Raw genomic sequence first — 18978 nt, forward strand, 5'->3', positions numbered from 1 at the left:
CTGGCTTGCTAAGCACAAGAAGGGTTGTTTCTTTTCTTTCTTGCCTGGTGCCGTACTTCAGTCTGCTTGTCAAGTGATACTCTGAGTACCCACTGAAGCAGTCGGACAGTGGCAGGTCAGCACTTTATTGACCAGGGGCTGCCCAGCTTAAGGGTGAGTAATAGCTGACTGGTGAGACATGATGATCTCTCCTGCTGACAAAGGCAACCCCTAGTGCTTGTACCTTAGACCATGGTGTTTTTTGCAGCATTTGCATCACCAAAGTGATCTCTTCAGGGCACAAGCCTGGGCAGTGTATATGGAGGTCCTGGGCTGCGCAGATGACCCGCCCCCTGTGTCCTTGCCAGTGAGGCCCAAAGGAAAGCAAAACAATATACAAATGTGACTGGTTTCATGCACATTACTAACATGTTTTGACTGTCCTATATCTAGTGCAAAGTGATATAAACCTGCAGTTGTTTTCTCTTTGCCAGTTATTTATGCTGTTGGATGCTGGGTATTTCAGTTATGCTAAACGTTGTGGTTTCTAATTTTTTTTGTTCCTTTCATTAAGGAGTATAAATTGAAAAGGGCACTTGCAAAAGCTGATTCTGACAGTGTTCCAGGGAATTGCATTTTTAATTACAAAACAGACACAGCCTTTTCACCCTGAAAACACAGTCTCCTCAAAGAGCAAGGCATTATTTACTTACTGATTGATTTAAAAAGTAAACTTCTCCTCTGCTAATTCACCATAAGGTCCCAAGGCAGGTTACAGCAGGGTAAGAATACAATATTAAATCCGTTAAAATAACTTAGAATCTGAAGAATAGGGTGGGTCCTAAAATTATTAATATCAGGTGCCAAAGGCCAGGGTAAAGAGGTGCATTTTCAGCATACAGTGAAAGCTATACAATGAAGGTGCCAGATGCACTGGTGTGAGGAGGAAATTCCACAGACTTCCATGACAGGAAAGTCTAGACAAAGACCTGAAGGAGACAGTGTAGGCTGTCAACATCTCTCACGTTGAAAACATGCATGTGAACTAAAGCTAGTCACTTTTGTTACTATTTGTTCCATGGGGAGCATAATTTTTCTGTTTTTCTGTTTTAGGGAACTTTGACCCAAAAGCCATGACTAACTTTTATGATCATATAGAGCCTGGTCCTGTTGTGCCACCAAAGCCATTTAAAAAAGGTGAGTCGCTAATAAAATGTTCAATATTTAGTTTCTAGTAGATCGCTGCTGAAGAATTTTTATGCTGAGTATTAGTATTTCAGTGTGTTGTATCTAATAATAGATTTGTTGAGACTGTTGTCTTGTGAAACATATTTTGCCTTTCATTATTATATGCTGTACAAGTGGTGTATGGAAAAACCACTTAGCCCAGGGGTCTGCAATCTTTAAGACAAAAAGAGCCACTTGGACCCGTTTCCGAAGAGGAAAAAAACTGGGAGCCGCAAAACAAGCCAAATGTAAATAACCACACATTCTTCCCCTTCCCCCATTCTCTCTCTTTTCCCTGAGTCTATTTCAGATAGGAAAGAGGGGTATGGTACCTCTCATATCCATTTTTTGCAAAGCACCATGTGCACAGAGGGCATTATACAAATTAATACATAGAAAAGTGTCTGTCCCTCCCTCTCTTTTTACTAACAGCACATATCCATTCCTTCTGCTGGTGCAACTTTCTCATCATTTCTACATAGCAGCATTTATAAACCAGTGCCAGAGAAACTGGGTGAAAGGAAGGTGAGAGGGAAGAGATATGAATATTTATGTCTGTATATGTATACATACATACACCTACACAATTACAGGTTTGAAGCCAACTTAAAATAAAAAGAGCTGGTAAGCAAAGGAATCTGTGGTGCTTTCCTTGGGATCCGGGGACATGTCAGCTAATACTCTTCCCTTTCTTCCTCATTTGCTTGTCTCTGCAGCAAATCTCGAGGGGGAAGGGAGAAGGGCAGGGATTGCATAGGCACGAGAGAACGGGGGAAATCCCGCATGCAGGATTTTGGTGCCTAACCGCCCCCCCTCCCTCTGCAATTGCTCTCATGCTCCCCCGCCTGTCTCTGAGGCCGAGATGCTGCATCACGGCACCTGCTGGCTACCTCTGGACCCCCTCCTCGTCACTGACGTAATTCACCCCTTCCTCCCTGACAGGGAGGGCGGGCCCATTTTGTGGTTCACCTCAGGTGCTCTCCCTCAACTCGGCGGCCACTCAGAAGCAAGGCACGGAAAAGGATCCCGAAGCACCACCGCCACCCCTCTCTCTCTCACACACACAAAAACCCCGCCCCGCCATTTCCCTCGAGCACACGCTCTCTCTCTCTCTTGCCTCAGGTGCCTTGCGCGCGGGGCTGAGGAGAGCGTGGCCTGGGAGAGTGTTCCCCCTCACCGCCGCCCCCCCGTCCTACCCTGGGGGAAGCTATGAGCCATGAAGCTGCCTGGCAGAACTTCCCTCCGGCGGCAGCAGCAGCAGCCCTTCTCCGGCCGCCGCCGCCGCCTCCTCCTCCATCCCAGCAGCCGCCGCCTCTCAAGCTCCGCTGCCGCCGCCACCTTGCTTTGCCCGGCTCGGCTGCCCAGCTCCATCCCCCTCCTCTTTCTGGCACTTCTGCTTTTCTGCTCAGGGTCCCCGAGGATCTGCGGAGCCACGGCAAAGGTGTAAAAGAGCCGCATGCGACTCCCGACTTAGCCTAATGTATTGTGAATACAGAAATAGTTAGAGCAGTATAAACGGCCATTTCACGACACATTTAGATTATGTTTATGCATGAAGTAGGATGTTGTGAAAAGGAGCAGACAATCAGCTTGACATTTTAGGTTCACCTTTTTGTTTTTTTAAGATAGCTGTTTCTTGATTAAGATGATTTTGCGCTTTCAGCTTTATGTACCATGATTTTCCCAGCTTGTACAAATTATTTTTTTATTTCCCCCTTTATGTTATTTAAGTGCAGCACCTTCTCCTAACTGGTTTCTTCTTTTGCTCAGCCGTTTCCCACTCCCTGTCTGTCCCTGTTACCGCTGCTGGAATTTTGTCTGCTTAGGAGAGAAAAATACAACTCTGCAACTACAGAAGTGTTACTGTCTTTCTTCCCTACCCTGCCCTTCCTTACTTTTGAGTGTGATCTGCCTCCTGTATCTCCACTGGGAAAACCCCTCTTGTAGCAGGGACAAATTCAGGGACTGAAAACACCACAGCGAGAACTGGCAGTGTGAAAGCCCAGGTGGCCAGTTCTGATGACCGTGTGATCAAATAATGAATCAATTAATCTTCCTGTCTCTTTTCTTTCCTCTCCCCTGCTTTTCATGTTCATTATAGTTGGACACATCTTACAGAAATTTCTGTTCACCTAAACCCTTATCATCGTTTCACCGTGGCTCTGTTGGACAACCTACAGTCATTTGGGAAAACTAACACAGCTTAAAAATAAATCTGTGAAATGTGATTGCCATAAGTCAGCCCTATGGATATTTCCAGAAGAATAGAGGATGTACATTATATAACCTAAAGAACTTGATGCCAAGTGCTAAAATAATACACAAAAGGATGTTTGTGGCTTTCTGCCAAGTATTAGCTACAGTAATTTGATAGTGCTTTGATAGTGCTTTGACAATGTAGCATGAATGTTTAAACACTGATGTTGCATCATTTAACCTTTTACGGAAGACACAGGACATACGTACTACATACTTCTCCCTACATTCATTTTGCTATCACTCTAAAAAATGCTTGCTAATGTGAGGGTAGGTGGCTATAGTAAGCCGTTTGTGAGGAACTGAGGGCATAAAAGAGAGGCAACATTAAAGCCTCTCTTGATATCTAGTGGCAAAATTTGAACAGCATGGAAAACATAGGACACTTGAGTAAGCAAATTATCTTTGGCTTAACTTTGTGGTTTTGTGCCAAATCTTACTGTGACAAATTCATTCTGGTTGAATTCACATGGGTGTAAATAGATTCGTCTCACACATGACTGAAACAATAAGGTATGAAGTAGGTATGAAAGTAATGCAGTATAGGGATTTGTAGATGCTATAGAATAATTAATGATATAATGAAGTTATGGCAGTGGTAATGTTCTGTATCATGCCGAACATCTAGGGGACCAGAGTAATGTTTGCTATACATTCAGAAGCTGCCTGGTCCATCTCCTCCTTGCAAAGAAGAGCAAGAAGTAAATGGTAGTGTTTAATGTTAACCTGCGCCTTAGTAGTGATATCTTCCAGACTGGGGTCCCATACTATGCTCTGACATAGCCTCATAATGCTGGGATGTAGACCATGTCTAAGAAACACTTTATAACTGAAATATTTTGTGTGTTTTGGCCTCCCCTGGGAACAAAGGTAAAATCAGAGGTGGATAACAATGTGGTTCCAAAATGTTAAAACTTCAGTAGTCTTATTATATTATCATGCATGGCTTTGGTGTGTTTTAAAACTGAAGAGTTTAAAAGAAAATATTTCTCTGTAGATCATCAGAGAAGTTCCAAGCAAGCTCCACGATCACAGCCAAGAGACGAAGACTTTGAAGGAGCTCCGTGGAATTGTAAGAGCTGTACTTTTTTAAACCACCCAGCAATGAATCGCTGTGAGCAATGTGAAATGCCACGGTATGCCTGAATCCATAAAGGTCTGCTTTGGATTAAAAACAGGCTCTTGAGGACACAGCCATAGGAGACGAATATATGAGACACCTTTCAGTCATCTGCCAGGCGTTTGCCAGCCAATTATTTCAAATTATAAGGGAGAGATCCCCCTTCCATTCATGCTGCACTAAATAATAGTTTGGGGAAAATACTCTTATCCCACTGCGTTGAGCAAGACTGAAAGGATACCCAAAATGGATTCCCTCTGTGAAGAATGTATAAGGAATCAGATGATTGCTGCTGTTCTAGCCCCTATAATTACATTTGCTGGGTAGTAGCCCTTATATATATATATATTTTTATAAGCATAGAACTATTACTTTGTGGTGTGAAGTGTTACAGGTATCCAGACAAACTGTGAAGAACCAGATCTGATAATCTGGCCACAGCCGTTTGGAAAACAAAGACTCCCTATGTTTCCAGATTGTAAACTACTGAAAAAGAAGGAAGGTGTTTTTCTTTTTTGGGGGGGGGGAGGTGGGGGTGGGCAAAAAAAGTAAAAAATAAGGATATTTGTAAATGCTGCTTTTTTCAGGGTAATTTAATTCTACACAAATGCTGTTTTGAAATTGTCGATCATGGTGAGGAGGGAGACGTACTGTATGAGCCTTATTTATAGAGTACAATCAGAGGTGATTTTACAATCCCTTTTGCTTGTACAGCACTCACCAAGTCATGTTAACACTGGTAATTAAGTAATTATATCATATTACAGAGGAAAAAAATAGTGCTGCATGCTTTTATTAGGCCATTGTGTTTTAAAGCTAAAAGTAAATTATGCTTTTATAAACAACGTTCCCTTAAAACTGTGCTTGATGACAGTAGAGTGGACGTATGCCAAATGCAGAACTATTCCAAATTCTTTTTGGAAGACTTGAGCTCAGCCATTGTTATGTATGAGAAGTGTTTGCACCCTTTTCCTTAGGCCTTTTCAGCTTCCAATTATGTGAAGAATTCATTATGTTTACAGCACAGAAGGTACTTTGTGCCCCCATTCTGATTTAGCTGAAAAACAGTAATCAATATTAGCTCTTCAATAAAGGTTTATTTGCACACTGTCAATAAACCAGTCTGTATTAATTAGTAAGAGCAGCAGATCTTTAAATGCATTTTTTTAATAAAAAAAATTGGGCAGTTAATAGGCATAAACAAAACAAAACAAAGTGGAATTGTACTGGTACTTTTATGCATCTGATTATTATAAAGAGGATGTTTGATTTGTTTGAGTGCTAGGTTGCTGAAATAAAGCACTCTTTTTGTGAAGGTTTCTTGGTTTTGAAGTTGAGTCATTCTATAACAAAACTGTTCAAGAACAGTCAGACTGTTATTTTCCTCACTGATAAAGCACTGGAACAATGTGTGTAATTTCTTGCACTCTTCAATTATATTACTCCAAATACTTGCACCTTGTGCAAGCAAGTTTCACATCTTGCCCATGTAATAAGATGTAGAGGTTGTCCATGCAAAGTGGAATTTATCTGGTATGTAAAATCTTACTGATTTATATCAAACAGCAAAGGAACACAGTGAAGTGAAAGGAACCAGTGTTGAGATTTCTTTTCTAAAGTCATGACTTTGACACTTACAAATATGACTGCTGAACATCCTGATGAAATTTTAAGAATTCTACTGCTCTAATTAACAATTCAGTTATGGAATTGTTTTGTTCTTAGGAAATGGAAAAACAAAGAGATAAGAAGCATGGGGTTTTTCAGTTAAATTGCATCATGTGTTTGTAACACTTGCCATGATTTCATATTGATCCTCTTGCCTTCTTTGAACATAAGCTCCCGTTTGGCACTATTAGGTGCTGCCATTGGTGAGGAAACTGAAGTCATTTGAGTTATGAGTAGAGAGCATGTTTGAAAGGTATGTACCACTTTTTCATACCTGTGTGACTTGAATGGTTTTTGGTTGGGGAGTGCTAACCTATCACTTCTGGGTGCAATCCACTATAAGTGCATGCTTTCTGAAGTCAGTCAGTGTAAGTCCTACAGGGTCTTTGCTGTAAGCATACAGCTCTGTGCTTTTAGGCTTTCCCTGTTTCATTTTTTTTGGTAGGGAATGCTCTACTGCACGTATTATTTCCGTATTATGTGAACAGTATTTTCTGACTCATGGGAGATAACAGGGAAGATACATATATAAATTGCAGTACTGCATGGTGGATCTGTGACCGTGTTGTTATGGAGACCTATTTCCTTTTACTCATAGTTTTACTTGTGGAGTAGAAGGTGAGAACGTAGTTTGTTGTGGGGGAGATGGTAGCTAGTGGTCATGTTGATTCTTAGGAGAAAACGTTAAACTAATCAGTTACACTCGTTGATTCTGCAAAAAAAAATCAAACAAAAGCAAAACTAGCGTACATGCTGCAAAAAAGCTGCTGCAAAACTGTTGTAAATATCCACACTGTAAAACTGATGATGGTAATAAAACTAATTTTCATCTGGAAGTTATATACGAGCATTAGGTATCAATTTCCACTTGGAATTCACTTGTGAATAGGTGACACCAACCAAAGTGGGTTTAGGTTATGCCAGAATAAATGTTGATTGCATAAAACCTTTGGTTAATGTGTGAAAGACCCCATGATACTAAATGCAGTGCAGTGTATACAACTTCGAATGTGCACATCTGTGTGTGATGGGCGTTTGAGGTCATCATGAATATTTAAAATGCACTACTTCTTAGTAACAGCTGGTCTTTTCCTTGCCCATAGAACTTGGGTCAGTACAGGGAGTACCCTTATTGGATGCTAGTTATTCAAGACTGTCCAGTTTCTCAAGTAAATGTCTGTTTATAAATGCCTGTTTTATATTTAACTGCTGGTAAAATGATTCCCCTTTCCATATAAAATATAAAAGCTCCTCCAAGTTTTAGTCAATAGAATAGCTTGTGGAAAACATTGGAATATACTATAGCATACAAAAATTAAATCCTGTACTTGGATATATGATATTGCTATCAAGCTAGCTTGCGTAGCAAAGGAGGGGCTAAGAAAGCAACGAGAAAATGTTTTGTGAAATAGATCAACTTGAGAAGTGTGTTTGTGTGTCTGTGGTATGTGTGTATTTCCCCGTTATGGCAGATGTGTGAAGCAAGTATATTTTTTAAAGAGCTGGTCTCAGTCATACTACTAAGTCAATGTTTCTTTCAGTTGTGTTATGCTCCATTTATGTACTGTTCCTTCACTTCCCCACCCCTTTGATTATAAATCTCTTTAAAATTTCTTGGATTTAGTCTTTTTGAAGACATTTTTTTTTTAATTTTAAAGATGATGAAAAGTTTAAACATGCTGATGGCTAATGGTATTGTGATCTTGGCTTGATAAACTTTTAACACAAGAAGCCTGAAACATGTAATTTGAAATACAAAATTTTACAGTGTAGTTATTGAAGTATCCAGCCGGACTCTCAATTCCTCTGTCACCTGCTCAGGTGCTATGAGTCTACAGAGAGCTGAAAATGTGCGCAGAAATAAATGCATATTATAGCCAACGCTGCCTCTGTGTGCTATCTGTTTTTCCAAATAATTGTTCGAAGTTGATATGTATTTGAGCTATTGACATCTTGTTTCTGTTATTACTGAGAGGTCTTCTTGTTTTTGAAACGAGCAAAGGCCAAGAGTCAAGCAATATTCTAATTCTCAAGACCTTTGAACAAACTTTTGAATTGTGTTATCTGTGACAAAGCCAATGTATCTGATCTATACTTTTTGCTCTGTTGAAGTCCTGTTAATTTTTTTCACTATAAAACAAAAACCACGATCTTTTGAAATCCTGTAAATAGGGTGTTCCTTACATTCTAGATTTATGTATGCTGTGAATGGAAACAATTACTGCAAGATGAAATGTGTAAAGGCATTAAGAGGCTATGCATGCATGGGACCTCGGAATGACATATACTGGGAGCTGCAGTTTCCTAAAATAAAATAAAAAATCAATAAACTAAGAAAATGTAACATCCTGCATTTGTTTCCATATGTAGTAAGAAACCTTTTAAAATACTTCTTGCTGTGTCATCTACTCTATCAACTTCATGCGGATTCTTTCTCCGTAAGTAACTGCTGTATTATACATTCTAACCAGAAAATCAGTGCCTATCTTGTTTGGTGACTACATTAAACTTGGATCTCCACCGTGAAGAAGAAAAAATGTGTTTTGGTCTTGTCAGTTTCCAGTGAATCTGTGGAACTCCATAAAAGTCAAAATTAGGTACCTGGTTATCATCTTACAGAAATGGTGTCTCATTGTTTATGAACATCAGAAGTTTTTGAATTATAGTTGCTAAAGGAACTCTTGCATTTTAATATCCAATGCAGATATTTCACATTTGATCGTGCATGGGAGTTACATAAAGGTATCTATATCAAATTCCTAGGTTGTTGCAGAAAGAATAAATTTGGTTGCTAGATAAGAAATGACACCTTAACCATTAAAAACTCTTGCTTTGTAATCTTCAGGCTTCCACATTTCAGTCACAAGGTGCAACTAAGCACACCATCAGCTGCTTCTATAGGTTGCTGAACTGATGCTAGCTAACATTTCAGCATGGCTGAGATCCACAGTGAGCTAAAGGATCTTTAGCAAAAATCTGCTCCCTCAGGCTGTATCCTTAACTATGGTTCCGTCTTACACAGGAACCAAAGCCAAGGCACTATTACCATAAAATCATTTTAGATTCAGTGTTTGCCGTCAGAACTTACTTGCAGGTAGCTTTGGACAGGGCAGAGGGTAACTTAGATAATGTTAACATGAGTAGTGCAAGGGAGGGCTGAAGTTAATCAGCTGGGGCTGTTTCAGGTGCCTTGTTTTTTGGTCTCCCTTAGGTAACATAAGCCCAGTGCCTTGCCTATGATCTGAGCTGAAGCACAAGAGCCAAAGGACTCTTAGTTAGGGCTGGGCAAAATCCTTGTTTAGAATACTTGGGGCTGCTATTGTTGCCATTTTATGATGTCACTTCACTATTTCATCATAGATCCAGCAGGTCCAAGTACAGTTCAAGCCAAGTGGTGAATTAGGAGCTTGGTAGATAAAATATATGTAATCATGTCTTCTGAACCTATGGCTGATAAATATCAAATTCCAAACAATGTAAGCTAGGTCCGTTTTTACAACCAGTGAATAATAAATTCTCATGCCTAGTCAGATATACCAGCTCCTTCGTACTTAGATGAAGGACTTTTCTATTACTACTGCTATCAGGAAAAGGTTCTAACTCTCGCCAGGCACTCTGTTATGACTGGTGAAATGGTACAGTTGATTTAGAAGAGCCTGAAAACTAGCTAAAATTTATTTTCATACACCAGTACTGTGAACTGTGAACCCAAAGAGGGAGAAGTTGTTTACAAATGTGCTCCCAACCATGGTAGATTCAATTCAGCAAGTTTGTGATAAGCATTTCTCTAATTTTCAGAGGGATAGCTGTATTAGTCCGCTGTAGCTATTTATGAATGGTGGAAGAATCCAGATTCTTTGCTATCTTGGGGTCATTTGCTATCTGGGCTTACTTCTTGTACACAGAGGCTATCCTAGCCATGCCTTCAGGTACATTTTTTTTTAAGTGGGGGTGGCGGAAGCAGCAACAACTGTATCTGCAGTTATGATTGCATATTTTTCCTAATGGAAAATCATGGAAATCACTTCAGCTGTTTTTGTTTACCACTTTGTTCATGTGTTTCCATTCTCTGTAAAAATATGTAAGCAATCATAAGCTTGATTGCTCTACATGGAAAGGAAAATAAATTGTTTTAAATCAGTTCATTGGGGGAATTCATACCTATTATGACTTGAGTCCAGATGTTTGCTGTTTGCATTTTCAGTAATAGTACAACTAGTTTTATTTTCCAAAAAATACAATACTATAAAATGCTCAAATACAACTTAATAAAAATGGAAGAAATACACTGATGAACAGAGTTCTAAACACTTTGTTTCTTCTTTGCACCAGAAGCACAATATATTGGAAGGCTTTAAAGTCCATGCATTCATTGTTCAGGATGTAGTGGAATCGTTATTCCCAGGCAATAATGATTTTGCTGAAGTTAACAAAAACTCCTTTGTTAGGTGCACTGGAAAACAAATTTTGAAAGTCAGTAATGTGGATATGGTTCTTTGACATGACTTTTTTACGACATAAAGTTAACTAACCAACAAGAGTTACAAACTCGGTGAAAGTTACTTCGATGGTCATGCAAACAGAAATCTGCTGCTGGACAGTGTTTTCTGTTTGGATTCTAAAAGGCCACAATTTAAAGACAACAAAGACATTTCTGCATGACAGGGGAAAAATGCACAATTTTCTGTTAGTTGGAAACCCTTTACTATCTTTTAATTGTGACTTTAGTCTCTCTCTCTCTGTCTCTGTCTCTGTCTCTGTCTCTGTCTCTCTCTCTCTCTCTCTCTCTTTTTCTTTCTCTCTCCCCCCCCCCCCCCGGGTGGAATATCTTTGCTGTTGAGGATAGTTTCCGTTTCACCACTTTATCACCTATACTCTGGGAGATACAATAGTGGAGATGTATACTGTAGCACTGGTAGAGACAGGAAAAAATAAATTGAGGAAAGGATCAAGAAATGATAAGGCATTGCTGAAAGTAGATATCAGGATTATTTGAGGGGATAGATAAACGCTCCCTGCAGCAATGAAGTTACAGCCATTGCTCAGGCGGTAAAGCTAGTATTAAAATTTGAAGAACACAGCATGGTTCAGACTTGGAATGGAGATACAAATTGCTAGAGATGGCCAATATGGTGCCTTCTAGGTGTTGGACTACAGCTCAGCAGGGATGCTGAGAGTTGTAGCTTAGCAACATCTGGAAAGCACTATTTTGGCTATTCCTGTTATAGGTTGTAGTTAATAGGCGATACATGCACTGTTCCAGTCACACAAAACTCTGAGGTTTCCAGCAATTTAAAAGCACTCATTTTTTACGTACTAGTTTTGTCCCCAGAAACTCCAGGAAAGCAAAGCCAGCTAATGTTTTGAAAAGTGCACAAGCAAGAATACACACAACTCAGCTCCCTCTTAATTATTTTAAGTTATGAAAAAGCAAGACACAAGCCCCCATGCTTCCCTGAACTTGAAAATATTAAACTAATATGGATTTTGGAGTTTTAGTTGGCCTAGCAAATGCATTGCCCTAATACTGATTATGGAGAATGTGAGTTCCTTTTACACCCCCCACAGAAGCCTCTGGCAGGCTTAATCTAGTCTGGAGGAGTTCTGCAAAGATTTATGCAGTCTGAAGAAAAACTAGAGGGTTCATGCACTTGCAAATTTCAGCAACTTCTGCCAAAAAGAAGGAAAAGTAATTTTTAGATTCACCATAAGAATGAATTTGTTTTATACAAAGTGCCTCTGAACCCAAAGCACAGAATGAAGTGGAAAGAACAACTCAGGTATATATATATATATATATATATATGCGCATGCACAAATATAAGGTGAATCTTGGGCTCATGCACACATCTTGTGTTTATAGAGCTACTTTAAACTATAGAATTTCTGAGTGCAAGCTTTTCTCTCTAGTGATGCACGAAGCAATTTGTTCTTTAGAATTTTCATAATGTCCATTATATAAAGGAAGTTCTCAGACATTTATAATACATAGATATAAAATAATTGATTAGAGGCAGAAAGTGGGCAGGAACAGGCATATATAGAGTGCCAGGAAAACATTACATTTTCAGGATTTTTCTCCTACATCCATTGCAATGCTTAATAGCACCAGTAAAACTTTTTTTTAGATTTATTACCCACTTCACCAGACAGACACAGGATGAGATACAAACAGTTTAAAACGAATTACAATCACAACGAGAGTGGGTTCTAGAAATATGTAATAATGCATAATGAAGGTGCCAGACACCTCTGTTGGGAGGGAATTCCAAACCTGCCACAATTATGGGAGTCAAACATTTAATACCTTGTAGTTGATGGTGTAAAGCATTTACACATGTTTTAAGTTGCGAATGGTGCATTTACAAAGCTCTGTGAGAATAATGCTTTTTAAATGTTTGATAACAGCACATTAATTTGCCATCACTCCAAATTAGGAGTACAAGGCATGGTTACTGTTTGATAAAGTGCAAAAAAATGTGAAATTCTAGTCTTGATGAGGTGGTGATACAGGATTTCCCACATACTTTGCTTTTTCCATATCTTGCAGGTGGGAGGATGCAAGGTACTTGCATTCACACTGATATCAATGCTTAACACAATTTGCTACAGACAGTAGCTAAATCCTGAAGCTCTCATCAATAAAAAGTGAACTTACTGCTATTGTTAGTTACATTCTAAGGAGCATGCCACGAACCCTGTCCTCACCAGTAATATATTCAATTGAGTAGTATAGCTTTTGTAATGTTGTATTTTGCACAATACTTCAAAACCACAAACTTGCCAACACACATTTGTGATCCATTAGTGGTTGCATATTATGCACGGTAAAGGTAAAATGTTGAACAAGAAGACTGTGAAATTGCTTTATTTCTGCCCCTGGGGAAAATTGGGTTCGGGGTGGGAAAGGAAGATCTCAAATATACTATTGCCAGGTAGAAGAGTAAACATTACCAAAGAAAGTAGCGTGTTCCTTGAAAAGTTCCATCATGCCTTCCTATTTGATCCCCTTCCAGCTCTATTCCAAGGTAGTCCTCTTCTCTCCCCAAAAGTGGTCCCAAATACTTAACAGTTCCCTTGCTGATTTTTCCTGCTGGGCATGAAAATTTCACTAGGTTTCCAACTTTCAAGTCTGTAACATTCCTGGGTGCAAATGGTCGTCTTGATAGTGCCGCCTTATCTAGACAAATCCTGGGATAAAAAGTTGTAGAAAATCAATAGCTTTCCTTTAAAACGTAAGAGTCCTTTTTTTTTTGGTACTCCAGCACAACTTTATTATTCAGACTCTTCATGATAACCAAAGAATCCTACATATCTTATGAACAAACTAGACATGACAGGGGAAACCTGGGACTGAATCTCCCAACAACTTTTTGCAGAAACAAAATTGGATTGGGCCATGTTGCTGAGTGTTTACCCTCACAATTCCATTTCCTTCAGTCAGTGCCCCCTACCCCCAAGCCAATGTTAATTTGTAGGAAGCGCAAGGATAGACACCTATATTGTTCCCATCTTCTTCCCATTCTAGGGATAATCACAGTTCTGTAAATTTTTAAATAGGAGAAATGCCCACAGGGGGAAATGATGGGTACAAAATGGGTGCCCATAGTTATCTCTCCTCTTCCTTGACAGCTTCACTGGATGGTATTTATATCGGTGAAATGACATGCAAGAAAATGGTTACACACCTCTCCCATAGTACTGTGGTTCTTGTACAATTTGTGGATCCACACTGCTGGTTTAAAGTGTATAAAAATACCTGAGATGTGATCACAGATCTCTCACATCATGTCTACTTTGGCCCTTACAGGTACCTGAGAAAAACAGTTGTTTTCCTTGAACTTAAGTAAAAGAGCCATGATTTTTTTTGGGGGGGGGGGTAACAATAACATCTGTTCAAATTCTTTATTCTAACATCATGTGGGAATCTTCATGCACAAAATTAGGGGACAGCTGGCTGCTATTTGGTCTGCAGAAGAAACAAGACACAGCCCTGCTATTCTGATGTAAGCCACAGCTCTGATGTTACAGGGAAGTTGCAAGAAAAATCTTTTATGTAGCAGGTTCTTTCAACTTCAACCAGTGGTAGCTGCTGTACACATTTTAACAAAATCAAACTCCTCTCTTGGCAAAACTTACTCTGTGTTTTAAACGGTAGTGATACATGAAAGAGACTGAGGACAAGCTGCTTCATTTGTCTCTAGGAAAGCAAGGAATTAATTATTATCCTTGTAAAGTATTTGTAAAGTAAAATCCTTGCAGTATTTGTGGAAGATTTGGATTTAGGTTTGTCCATGCCTCTCTTTAATAGCATTATAGAAGGTCTTTTTAACAACATTGCAGGACAGATAAGAAAGGCAAAGGAGGAGGCAGAGATCTAAAATGCTGTATGTGGGTCATGGAAGGGTCCTGGTCAGAAATAGAATATCGGTCATTGTTTTTAAGTGCTTTTATTCTATGGTTTTGCCATAGGATCACCAGGTTTAATGAAGGGTGGGATAGAAATGAAATAGATTTTCACTGTACATAGCTTTGCCTTTTTTATGTGGAAATTGCAGAAATAAAGGGCCATATTCCCTCATGGCCAACTTTTCAAAGCCTGCATTCACGTGGTGTTAGGTCCAAAGGCAAAAGTGGGTGCAGCAATGGAAAAAATGCTTTATAAAATATGACACGTTCCAGACACACAAAGCCAAAGGCTTCTGCATGCACAGGCCCCTCTCTATTGCACCAAGCAGGCAAGCAAGGGGCATTAGCACAACTCGAGGGCACATTCCACTCCAGCAGAATTACTTAGAGGGCGTGGAGTAGGGCTGGTGAGGTGTGTGACCTAGGGAGAGTCCTGAAGGGTTAGGGGTCCCCTTCCCCTGTGCTAAAGAGAATATTTGGTGGTGATCTTTTCCTGTCATTTGTAATGTTAAAACCATCATGCAGTAGGCTTGGATTGAGATTTAGGTATGTTTTAGTGCCTATCTTGGTTTTGGCTTACTTAGCATTAAGGGACCCCCTATGCTACTGCTTCCCCTCCTATTCAGTGGATTTGCTGTGGCAGTCAGTGTACCCACAGTTGTCAATGCAACACCTGCCACTCATTCAGTTCCACGTAGTTCTCACAGCCCTACCTTTCTGAAGTGAGCCTAGCATTATAGCCATAAATTGAAACAATCCTAGCTGTTGCGTCTTGGAGCGCACAAAAGATCATGATTGATCTCATCTAATGTGCTGGCTGACATCTATACACAATCAGAGCAAAGGGGAAAGTCAGTCCTTGATCTTGTGATGAGCTCAAGCCCAGCAGACATGTTTCAGTGCTTTCCTGCTTTAGCTAGACTGTTGCTGAAGAGTTACTTGACCTTTTTGCATTCATTAAGTTGGCAGTACTACACAGTGTGGGGTCTCAACCTTTTTCTTTACAGCAGAAAACTACCGGTACATTTACAACACAATCATATTCACATCCATTCAATTCTTACCTGTTTGGATAATATTTATTGCAAGTGTCCACTTGAGAGACACCACTCGAAGATGAACTTGAGATGCTTTGATCATAGTTCTCATGACTTGTTTGATTGTGTTGAGTAATGCAAGGAAAGTTGATGCTGCTCGCCTTTGTGACCTCTTCAGATGCATCATCTTGATTAAAAAATAAATAAATTACACTGCAGACGTCTGATCTCCCTGGAGACCAAGAGATGTGATGATAGACTGCTCTGCCTCCTTTCTTTTAGCAAATGTTTGTGCCACTGGGGAAGTGGTAATTCTGCATTGATTTGTTTTGGATGTTGTATGTGATGCCAATAAAAGGTTTACGAAATACGATTAAAAAAACATTAAAAAGCTGCTCGAAAATTTGGGTCAAATCTAGTTGCAAGGTTTTGTTCAAGGATGCCCAACTCAAATAGGTAATGTGGAACCAGTTCCCTACCAACAGATGCTCAGGGAATATTCTATAATTTTGTGTGCAAAAAACTAAAAAACCTTATCTCACCTCAGATACTTAAGTTGTAAAATTCTAGATATTTATCCTGGAAACCATTAAAGTGCATCAATCCATGGTTTGTTTGGTTGTTGTTTTTTACGAAAAATGCTAGAACACTGTAATTTGCATAGCCTGCTCCAGTGCAATCAGTTTGATCAAATGTCTCTTTACTTGCCACACTTCTTGAACCCATATCGCTAATTTGAAAGGGGACAAGGGAAGAGACACTGATGTGGCCTCAGTCATTGGCTAGTCTGCTTCATAGCCCTGGAGATGTCATTGGACGTACTGGGGATTCTTGAAGGCCCTGATAAACTCCCAGGGCTAAAGGTTTGACTTTCCTGGTTATTTCTGTGCTCTTGGAAAAATGATATGGAGTTGCCAAAAGCACATTCGTTCAAATAATAAGATATACCACTACAGATATATTGTGACAACTCCAAGGATGAAAATAATAGTTAAATCTATTGGTCAGATAAGAATAGATAAGATAAGAATGGTCAGATAAGATAACCCTGAGATAATCTTCTGAGGCCCTTCTTTGTGTGCCTCCTCCACAACAGGTCCAGAGGGTGGCAACACAAGAATGGGCCTTCTCTGCAGTGGCTTCCCATCTGTGAAATGCTCTCCCCAGGGAAGTTTGCCTGGTGCCTTCATTATACAACTTTAGGCGCCAGGCAAAAACATTCCTCTTTAACCAGGCCTTTGGTTGATTTGATTGACATCCTATGCCCTTTTACAAATATGGTGTGTGTGTGTGTATGTGTGTTACTGGGTTGTTGTTTTATTTTGATTATGTACTTTATGGTTTTATATTCATGCAGGCATATGGCAGTATATTAATAATAATAATAATAATAATAATAATAATAATAATAATAATAATTAAATTGGACTCCCAGCTCCAAGGTTAGTCTTTTCTTCAGTTGTCTGTCTGAATGCCTTTATGATAATGTAAAATCCTTACATAGCCATCACATTTTGTGGCTGTTTTGCCAGTACTGAAAACAGTATGTTGACCAATGTTCCTTTCCCCCATATTGGACGAATGCAGGGAGTCTACACTTTTGAGGTTCTTAATTTATCCCAATCCAATAAAGCATGCAGATGCATTACTAAAAGCAATAACACCCAAGCTCAGAATTTTTCCTATATTTTGGGTCCACTGAAATCTGGCATGTTTTGTGGGGAAAGGCCATAAAAAATAATGAATAATATCCAAAGCAAGGAATGTTTGGAGGAAGTATTTCACAACTCTAAGCAGCCAAATAGATCTTACTTTTCACTGACTGCATAAAAAGAAAGCTGAAAACAGAAAACCAATTAAGTGATTTTTCTTTCCATATGAAGATTCATGGGAACATGCAGTATACTTTTTTATTCTTTTCTGTGCTAACAAGGCAAAATAAGAAGATGTGCAATTGCATATTTTAATTACCATACCTTTTAAGTCTCTGTTTTCTTTTGCTAGCCCTGTGTCACAGTATCCAGAAATCAGAAATTCTGTAGATTCACTATTTATGGATGATGGGGAAGAAGCATTTTTCCTAGAACGTTCTTGTATCTTTTCTAGATAAAAATAAAAGCCTTGCTTATTATCAAATTCTGCTTAGATGTTTTAGATATTATAAAGCAATAATATTTCATTCAGTCAATCTTTTTAAATCACTGTTGATGCAGTCTATTAAAACTAAACTATTTTTTATTAAGCACTGATGCTTTAATTATTAAAATGATGTATTTTCAAAAAGTGAAATGTCTTTTCCGTTTGTTGGTTGAATGTCTTCTGAAAGAGCAACTTCCTGCTTTATTATTAGTATTTTAAATTAAGATGTGAGAAATACACTTTGGCTTTAGTATAGCTGGGAACAGAATTGTCTTACTTATCACAGATGCCACATTTAAAATAAACTGTAATCAAATGAGTAACATTAGATACGCATTGGAAGAACTTAATGTAAAATAAATATACAAACTGCTGCTAGTTGCACTGATCTTCAAGCACTTTTAGTTTTAAGAAAGCTATTTTATAGCTATTTGCCATGATTCAGCATTGCTGTGACCGCAGTAGAAAGTTGAAGTCCCTTTTCTGTAGTGCTGGATCTCTTTTTGCTAACCATCAACTCTGACAGTATTAATTACCTGTTGAGGGTTAATCACCTTTACAGTTAATCAACAAATACCTCTTCTGGCATTTCGAATTCCAATAAAGATTTGTTTTGGTGAATTTCACTGTGGTAGTATTGGTGTTAATGTTATAGCTTTGCCTCGGATAATTTATAAATACTTGGGATAATTGTTGAGGGTATAAAGATGTACCTAATGACTAGAGACAAGATCTTTTAAAATGAAAACAGTCATTCTGGGCACAAACACAGAGGCAACCCAGAATGATGAGGTGATGTATATCTCAGACCTTTCTCTCCATGATAGGATTCATATTGAAGTTGGTGGTTGAAATCAAGTTCACTGTCACTATATCTTCAGTGATTATGATTATTGTTATTATTGTTATTATTATTGAAAACCTGTTAAATGCACTTTATCCTCTTAAGAAACCCCAGTACCAGGTCTATCTGATTGCATGGCGAGTAGCAACTATTTTTTATATATCAGCCAGTGCACAATAGTGATGGATAGGGGCCTGTTATAGTCAGTCTTCCTCCTGTATTAGTTACATTGCAGTGGACACATGATGAACCCATGCAGAAGAATGGGCTCAATGAGCAGTGGTGTAGCATGAGTTGCC

The 18978-nt window shown here is 39.0% G+C and overlaps 2 protein-coding genes across 8 annotated transcripts in view; one reads left to right on the forward strand and one right to left on the reverse strand.

Moving 5' to 3' along the window:
• TAB3 (TGF-beta activated kinase 1 (MAP3K7) binding protein 3) overlaps nt 1–8594 on the forward strand; it is a 28115-nt gene extending 19521 nt beyond the window's left edge. The window contains exons 6-7 of the mRNA XM_081003464.1: nt 1093–1176; nt 4460–8594. Of these exons, the coding sequence (XP_080859590.1) occupies nt 1093–1176; nt 4460–4608 (233 nt within the window). The 3' untranslated portion in view covers nt 4609–8594. The remainder of the gene's footprint in view (nt 1–1092; nt 1177–4459) is intronic.
• Nucleotides 8595–9095: 501 nt separating this feature from the next.
• The window catches only part of LOC308476077 (uncharacterized protein), a 37435-nt gene continuing 27552 nt past the window's right edge, over nt 9096–18978 (reverse strand). For all 7 annotated transcript variants that reach the window (XM_081003466.1, XM_081003470.1, XM_081003471.1 and 4 more), the window contains 4 exons: nt 17673–17798; nt 15724–15883; nt 13205–13441; nt 9096–10703 (listed from right to left, as the gene is read on the reverse strand). In XM_081003466.1, coding sequence (XP_080859592.1) covers nt 10646–10703; nt 13205–13441; nt 15724–15883; nt 17673–17798 — 581 coding nt within the window. In that variant the 3' untranslated portion in view covers nt 9096–10645. The remainder of the gene's footprint in view (nt 10704–13204; nt 13442–15723; nt 15884–17672; nt 17799–18978) is intronic.

Source organism: Podarcis pityusensis, assembly GCF_964106645.2.
Source record: "Podarcis pityusensis genome assembly, chromosome: 4".
Lineage (NCBI taxonomy): Eukaryota > Metazoa > Chordata > Lepidosauria > Squamata > Lacertidae > Podarcis > Podarcis pityusensis.